At 52.1% G+C, this 7,829-nt stretch overlaps 1 protein-coding gene across 1 annotated transcript in view; it reads left to right on the top strand.

Annotated features, from left to right (window-relative positions):
- The window catches only part of LOC147092224 (G protein-coupled receptor kinase 2-like), a 117,690-nt gene extending 112,314 nt beyond the window's left edge, over positions 1-5,376 (top strand). Inside the window, exon 20 of the mRNA XM_085975888.1 lies at positions 4,379-5,376. Within this exon, the coding sequence (XP_085832014.1) occupies positions 4,379-4,486 (108 nt within the window). The 3' untranslated portion in view covers positions 4,487-5,376. The remainder of the gene's footprint in view (positions 1-4,378) is intronic.
- The last annotated feature ends 2,453 nt before the right edge of the window (positions 5,377-7,829 follow it).

Raw genomic sequence — 7,829 nt, 5'->3', positions numbered from 1 at the left:
TTTTCAAGATGGAAGCTGGCGCGAAAAGTCCACCAGTCGGGGTTGGGGATTGCTACTGATGTGGCGGGACGAGCCATTATGCAAAGGACTGCAGGTTTGCAAAGACAAAGTGCCACAATTGTGGAAAAATAGGGCACTTAAAGAAAGTCTGTAAAAGGGCAGTGAGTGAGAGAAGCAGTGCTAAAGGGGCAAAGCATGCTAAAGGGGGGAGGGAGAAGTACACAAAGCGGGCAAATTACATACAAGAGGAAGAGTCTAGTGAGTCGGTTTTCACTGTATACAGTATAGACACTTCAAGGCCCAACGTACCCCCTCTCACTCAGTATTTGATAGTGAACGGAGGTCAAGTAAAGTTTGAGATTGACACCGGATGTAGTGTAACCATAATGTCGCAGACTGAGTACGCCAAGCTATGGGGGGAAGCAAAAGTACCAGAGCTAGGTACATGCCCCATTAGTCTCAAAACCTACACAGGACAGAAGGTGGACATTTTGGGGGCGGCCGAAGTACAAGTGGAACACAAAGGAGTCACCAAAGAGCTTACGGTGGTAGTGGTAGCAGGGTCAGGGCCAAACCTGTTAGGGCGAGGGTGGATCAGTGAGTTGAGTGTGGACTGACAGGCAATGAATAAAATGGAGGACAGTACAGAGGCACTGCAAGAAGTGCTGATGAAGCATGAGTTAGTGTTCAAGGACGAACTGGGCACCTTAAGGGGAGCCACAGCCAAGATTCATGTAGCCAGTGATGCCACGCCTCGTTTCTTTAAACCAAGGTCGGTACCTTTTGCAATGAAAACCAAGGTTGAGGCGGAACTAGATCGCCTGCTAAAGGACAAAGTAATAGAACCAGTGAAATTTTCAGACTGGGCGGCACCAATAGTCCCGGTATTGAAGCCCGATGGTAACGTAAGGGTGTGTGGTGACTATAAGTTAACAGTGAACAGAGTATCATCACTGGAACAATACCCCATTCCGAGAATGGAGGACATGTTAACATCGCTCGCTGGGGGAGAAAGATTCAGCAAACTGGACATGAGTCATGCGTATCAGCAGATATTGCTAGATGAAGAATCAAAAAAGTTTGTCACGGTGAACACGCACAAGGGGCTGTTCACGTATGCCAGGTTACCATTTGGTGTCAGTTCTAGCCCAGCAATATTCCAACGGACTATGGAGGGCATTCTGCAGGGCATTCCAAAGGTGGCCGTGTACTTAGATGATATTCTGCTAACAGGAAGTGACAATCAGGATCACGTAACAACACTGGACAAAGTGCTACAGCGGCTGGAAGAGGCGGGGCTACGCCTGAAACGGAGTAAGTGTAGTTTCATGGAGAAGGAAGTTACATTCCTGGGACATCGGGTGGATGCCACAGGCCTCCATCCATTACCAGGGAAAGTGCGGGCAGTGCAGGATGCACCTGCACCCACCTCAGTGACTGAACTGAAAGCCTATCTAGGGCTCCTGAATTATTATAACCGGTTTCTTCCAAACTTATCGATGCTGCTGGCACCCCTGCACAAACTGCTGAGAAAGGAGGAGCCATGGCGTTGGGGGCCAGAGCAAGTGAAAGCGTTTCAGCAGTCAAAGGAGCTACTTCAGTCCAGCAGGGTGTTAGTGCATTACGACGAGAAGAAGGAGCTGATAATGTCCTGCGACGCATCACCCTATGGAGTGGGGGCAGTGTTGGCCCACCGCATGCCAGATGGAGCGGAAAGGCCCATCGGGTTTGTTTCACGCACGCTCACAGCTGCGGAAAAGAACTATTCACAGCTTGATAAAGAGGGGTTGGCCATTATATTTGGAGTAAGGAAATCCATAAGTACATATATGGGAGGAAGTTTGTAATCAGTACTGACAACAAGCCTCTTATTAGCTTACTGAATGAGATGAAAGCGGTGCCTCAAATGGCATCACAGAGAATAATGAGATGGGCAGTAATACTAAGAGCCTATGAATATGTGATCACGTACAGAGCCGGCAAGGAAAACGGGAACGCGGATGCTCTCAGCCACCTGCCCCTCTCAAAATCTCCTCGCAGTACTTCCCCTGAGGAGCACGTCCTGATACTGGATCAGGAGATCAGTCCCCTGATGACTTCAGTGCAAATCCAGGGCTGGACAGCCAAGGAACCCGTTCTGTCAAGGGTCCGTGAGTATGTGTTGAAAGGCTGGCCAGATCACCGTGAGGGACCGGAGTTCGCGCCGTACAGACAGAGACAGCACGAGCTCAGTGTCCAAGATGGATGTGTGCTATGGGGAGCACGCATCATAGTCCCAGAGCGGGGACGCTCTACTTTGATGGAACAGTTGCATCAATCGCACCCAGGAATGACTAGAAAGAAAGGACTGGCTAGGAGCTACCTGTGGTGGCCTAACTTGGATGCTGAAATTGAGTCAAAGGTAAAGTCATGCACTATATGTCAGGAACAGAGGAAAGCACCTGCTGGGGCACCACTCCATCCCTGGGAGTGGCCCAGCAAACCCTGGAGGAGAATTCACATAGACTATGCGGGACCTTTTAGGGGCAAAATGTTTTTGGTGCTGGTTGACGCTCACTCAAAGTGGATCGACGTTTATCCAGTGAGCTCTGCAACGACTGATGCCACACTGAATTGTCTCAGGAACAGCTTCAGCACGCATGGTATTCCAGAAATGATTGTATCCGACAATGCACAGTGTTTTGTTAGTGAAGGGAGCAAAGAATTCATGGTAAGGAATGGAATCACACATGTCACCTCGGCTCCATATCACCCAGCCTCAAATGGGTTAGCCGAGCGAGCCGTGCAGACTTTTAAGGAGCTCATGAGGAAGAGCTCAGGTGACAACCTGGAGACCAAGCTCAATAGAGCCTTGTTTAGTTATTGTATAACACCCCAAGCTACCACGGGGCTTTCTCCGGCTGAGTTGATGATGGGGAGAAAGTTGCGGTGCACGTTAGACCTGATACACCCAGATCTCAAAAGCAAGGTTGAGACAAAACAAACAAACCAAAAAGCGTACCATGACAAACATACTAAAGCTTGCCATTTCGCCATAGGGGACTCTGTGTACACATGGAACTTTGGCTATGGACCTAAATGGATACCAGGACTAATCCAGGACATGACAGGACCTGTGTCGTACTCCGTGTTACTAGGGGATGGTCGAGGGGTTTGTCGGCATGTGGATCAGCTTTTCAGCCGGCAGCAGGCAGAACTGCCTCAGATGGAACAAAGGGCAGTAGAGGAGGCTGCTCCAGGACCCAGCACGGCTTCTAAGGTGCCAGTGGACACTGGTACTGCCAGGCCACAGCGGGACAGAGTAAAACCAACATCAGAGACTACTCCAATCTCAAGTGCGAGTGAATCTGAGAATCCACCAGAAGTGGAATTAAGACATTCACAAAGGATTCGCCAGCAACCAGAAAGACTTATACAAACCTGTTAAATTAGTCAGGGGTTAACCATGGTTAGAGCATACTGGTTAATTAAAACGTAATACCTAGTAAGGGTTATTGTTTAAGAATTGCATATGGCAATCTTAAGGGGGGAGGAGTGTAGTAACCTGGGAGGTTATGTGTAACCTGATCCACCAGGTGGTGCTCTGGCAATTGCTCTCCTGAGTTAAGTCTGGTCTGTACTGGTTGTACTCTTTGTTTTTGCTGCCTCATGGCAGAAGCTTTTATGTGCAAGTGTTGATTAAACCATGTTACGGAGTTAACCTGTGTCTGTCTCCATCTATGGCCAGCTCAAGATACCACACCCTGTCTCTCTCTCTCGCTGTCTCTCTCTCTCGCTGTCTCTCTCTCGCTGTCTCTCTCACTCGCTGTCTCTCTCTCTCTCCCCATCTCCCTCTCTCTCTCTAACCCTCTCTCTCTCTCTCTCTCTCTCTGTCTCTCTCTCTGTCTCTCTCTCTCTCTCTGTCTCTCTCTCTCCCTGTCTCTCTCTCTCGCTGTCTCTCTCTCTCTCTGTCTCTCTCTCTCCCTGTCTCTCTCTCTCCCCATCTCCCTCTCTCTCTCTAACCCTCTCTCTCTCTCTCTCTCTCTCACTCTGTCTCTCACTCGCTGTCTCTCTCTCTCTCCCCATCTCCCTCTCTCTCTCTAACCCTCTCTCTCTCTCTCTCTCTCTCTGTCTCTCTCTCTGTCTCTCTCTCTCTCTCTGTCTCTCTCTCTCCCTGTCTCTCTCTCTCGCTGTCTCTCTCTCTCTCTGTCTCTCTCTCTCCCTGTCTCTCTCTCTCCCCATCTCCCTCTCTCTCTCTAACCCTCTCTCTCTCTCTCTCTCTCTCACTCTGTCTCTCTCTCTCTGTCTCTCTCTCTCTCTCCCCATCTCTCTCTGTCTCTCCCTCTCTCTCTCTAACCTCTCTCTCTCTCTCTAACCGTTTCTCTCTCTCTCTCCGTAGAGCGACCCCGAATTTCTACAGTGGTTGAAGGAGTTGCGGACTCCCCATGTTGACCCCCGGCCGCAATACAAACGCCGTCACACGGCCAATGTCAACTTCGTCGACTAGAACACGGCCCAGAAGGTCAAGCCCGCCTCCTGAGGGACCCTTGACCCCTGCGTGACCACCCCGACCTCCCCTTGAACCCCATCGACCTCAACCCGCTCCTTGAGTGACCCTTGACCTCCCCACCCCAACGACCTTGGCCCCCACCCCCACACCTCCCAAAATCAAATAAAATTAAGGTCCTGAATTCCAGGGTCTTTTTTCGAGAACGTTCTGTCCTTCATTTCAGCGAAATGTGCGCCAACGCGGAACCGAGCCCCCCGCCGACCCCTTCCCTCTCGCACCCAGATATCCGGGGAGATCCCATCACCTGTTTAAAGAGGGAGTCTCTCCGTCAGGGACCCTGTTTAAAGAGGGAGTCTCTCCGTCAGGGACCCTGTTTAAAGAGGGAGTCTCTCCGTCAGGGACCCTGTTTAAAGAGGGTGTCTCTCCGTCAGGGACCCTGTTTAAAGAGGGAGTCTCTCCGTCAGGGACCCTGTTTAAAGAGGGAGTCTCTCCGTCGGGGACCCTGTTTAAAGAGGGAGTCTCTCCGTCAGGGACCCTGTTTAAAGAGGGAGTCTCTCCGTCGGGGACCCTGTTTAAAGAGGGAGTCTCTCCGTCAGGGACCCTGTTTACAGAGGGAGTCTCTCCGTCAGGGACCCTGTTTAAAGAGGGAGTCTCTCCATCAGGGACCCTGTTTAAAGAGGGAGTCTCTCCGTCAGGGACCCTGTTTAAAGAGGGAGTCTCTCCGTCAGGGACCCTGTTTAAAGAGGGTGTCTCTCCGTCAGGGACCCTGTTTAAAGAGGGAGTCTCTCCGTCAGGGACCCTGTTTACAGAGGGAGTCTCTCCGTCAGGGACCCTGTTTAAAGAGGGAGTCTCTCCGTCAGGGACCCTGTTTAAAGAGGGAGTCTCTCCGTCAGGGACCCTGTTTAAAGAGGGAGTCTCTCCGTCAGGGACCCTGTTTAAAGAGGGAGTCTCTCCGTCAGGGACCCTGTTTAAAGAGGGAGTCTCTCCCTCAGGGACCCTGTTTAAAGAGGGAGTCTCTCCGTCAGGGACCCTGTTTAAAGAGGGAGTCTCTCCGTCAGGGACCCTGTTTAAAGAGGGAGTCTCTCCGTCAGGGACCTCGGAGTTGGTGATATGGCCTGAGTCACAGCTGACGGTCACAAATCCGACACTCACGAGCTTTCCAGTTAAGGAGTTTGGGAAGCGAGGAAGTACAGAATCTTCTCTCTCGTTTAAGATTCCATGGTTCCGCTCAAGCCGGGAGTTTAAAGGGATTTCGAGCCATTTGCTTCCTTGAGGCATCAACAAGACGAACAACAACCGTAGTAACACGTCCCAAGGAGCTTCACAGGAGCGGAAATCAGGCAGAAGCGTCACACTGAGCCACATAAAGAGATATTGAGACAGGAGACCTCGTGCTTGGTCAAAGAGGAAGGCTTTTAAGCAGCGTCATATAGGAGGAGAGGCGGAGAGGTTTAGGGAGGGAATTCCCGAGACTAGGTCCCAGGCAGATGAAGGCACGGCTGCCAATGGTGGAGCGATGGAAATTGGGGGATGCGCAGGAGGCCAGAACTGGAGGAGGTTACAGAGATCTGGGAGGGTTGGAGGGCTGGAGGAGGTTACAGAGATAGGGAGGGTTGTAGGGCTGGAGGAGGTTACAGAGATAGGGAGGGTTGTAGGGGCTGGAGGAGGTTACAGAGATAGGGAGGGTTGTAGGGGCTGGAGGAGGTTACAGAGATAGGGAGTGTTGTAGGGGCTGGAGGAGGTTACAGAGATAGGGAGGGTTGTAGGGGCTGGAGGAGGTTACAGAGATAGGGAGGGTTGTAGGGGCTGGAGGAGGTTACAGAGATAGGGAGGGTTGTAGGGGCTGGAGGAGGTTACAGAGATAGGGAGGGTTGTAGGGGCTGGAGGAGGTTACAGAGATAGGGAGGGTTGTAGGGGCTGGAGGAGGTTACAGAGATAGGGAGGGTTGTAGGGGCTGGAGGAGGTTACAGAGGTAGGGAGGGTTGTAGGGACTGGAGGAGGTTACACAGATAGGGAGGGTTGTAGGGGCTGGAGGAGGTTACAGAGATAGGGAGGGTTGTAGGGGCTGGAGGAGGTTACAGAGATAGGGAGGGTTGTAGGGACTGGAGGAGGTTACAGAGATAGGGAGGGTTGTAGGGGCTGGAGGAAGTTACAGAGATAGGGAGGGTTGTAGGGCTGGAGGAGGTTACAGAGATAGCGAAGGTTGTAGGGCTGGAGGAGGTTACAGAGATAGGGAGGGTTGTAGGGCTGGAGGAGGTTACAGAGATAGGGAGGGTTGTAGGGGCTGGAGGAGGTTACAGAGATAGGGAGAGTTGTAGGGCTGGATGAGGTTACAGAGATAGGGAGGGTTGTAGGGCTGGAGGAGGTTACAGAGATAGGGAGGGTTGTAGGGCTGGAGGAGGTTACAGAGATAGGGAGGGTTGTAGGGGCTGGAGGAGGTTACAGAGATAGGGAGGGTTGTAGGGGCTGGAGGAGGTTACAGAGATAGGGAGGGTTGTAGGGACTGGAGGAGGTTACAGAGATAGGGAGGGTTGTTGGGGCTGGAGGAGGTTACAGAGATAGGGAGGGTTGTAGGGGCTGGAGGAGGTTACAGAGATAGGGAGGGTTGTAGGGGCTGGAGGAGGTTACAGAGATAGGGAGGGTTGTAGGGGCTGGAGGAGGTTACAGAGATAGGGAGGGTTGTAGGGGCTGGAGGAGGTTACAGAGATAGGGAGGGTTGTAGGAGCTGGAGGAGGTTACAGAGATAGGGAGGGTTGTAGGGGCTGGAGGAGGTTACAGAGGTAGGGAGGGTTGTAGGGACTGGAGGAGGTTACACAGATAGGGAGGGTTGTAGGGGCTGGAGGAGGTTACAGAGATAGGGAGGGTTGTAGGGGCTGGAGGAGGTTACAGAGATAGGGAGGGTTGTATGGCTGGAGGCGGTTACAGAGATAGGGAGGGTTGTAGGTCTGGAGGAGGTTACAGAGATAGGGAGGGTTGTAGGGACTGGAGGAGGTTACAGAGATAGGGAGGGTTGTAGGGGCTGGAGGAGGTTACAGAGATAGGGAGGGTTGTAGGGCTGGAGGAGGTTACAGAGATAGCGAAGGTTGTAGGGCTGGAGGAGGTTCCAGAGATAGGGAGGGTTGTAGGGCTGGAGGAGGTTACAGAGATAGGGAGGGTTGTAGGGGCTGGAGGAGGTTACAGAGATAGGGAGAGTTGTAGGGCTGGATGAGGTTACAGAGATAGGGAGGGTTGTAGGGCTGGAGGAGGTTACAGAGATAGGGAGGGTTGTAGGGCTGGAGGAGGTTACAGAGATAGGGAGGGTTGTAGGGGCTGGAGGAGGTTACAGAGATAGGGAGGGTTG

Source organism: Somniosus microcephalus, unplaced genomic scaffold, assembly GCF_052327205.1.
Source record: "Somniosus microcephalus isolate GS21.2 unplaced genomic scaffold, FLI_Smic_1.0 unresolved_chr2, whole genome shotgun sequence".
Taxonomy (NCBI): domain Eukaryota; kingdom Metazoa; phylum Chordata; class Chondrichthyes; order Squaliformes; family Somniosidae; genus Somniosus; species Somniosus microcephalus.
Note: the sequence above shows the minus strand (reverse complement) of the source record. Positions and strands in the feature narration are given on the sequence as shown.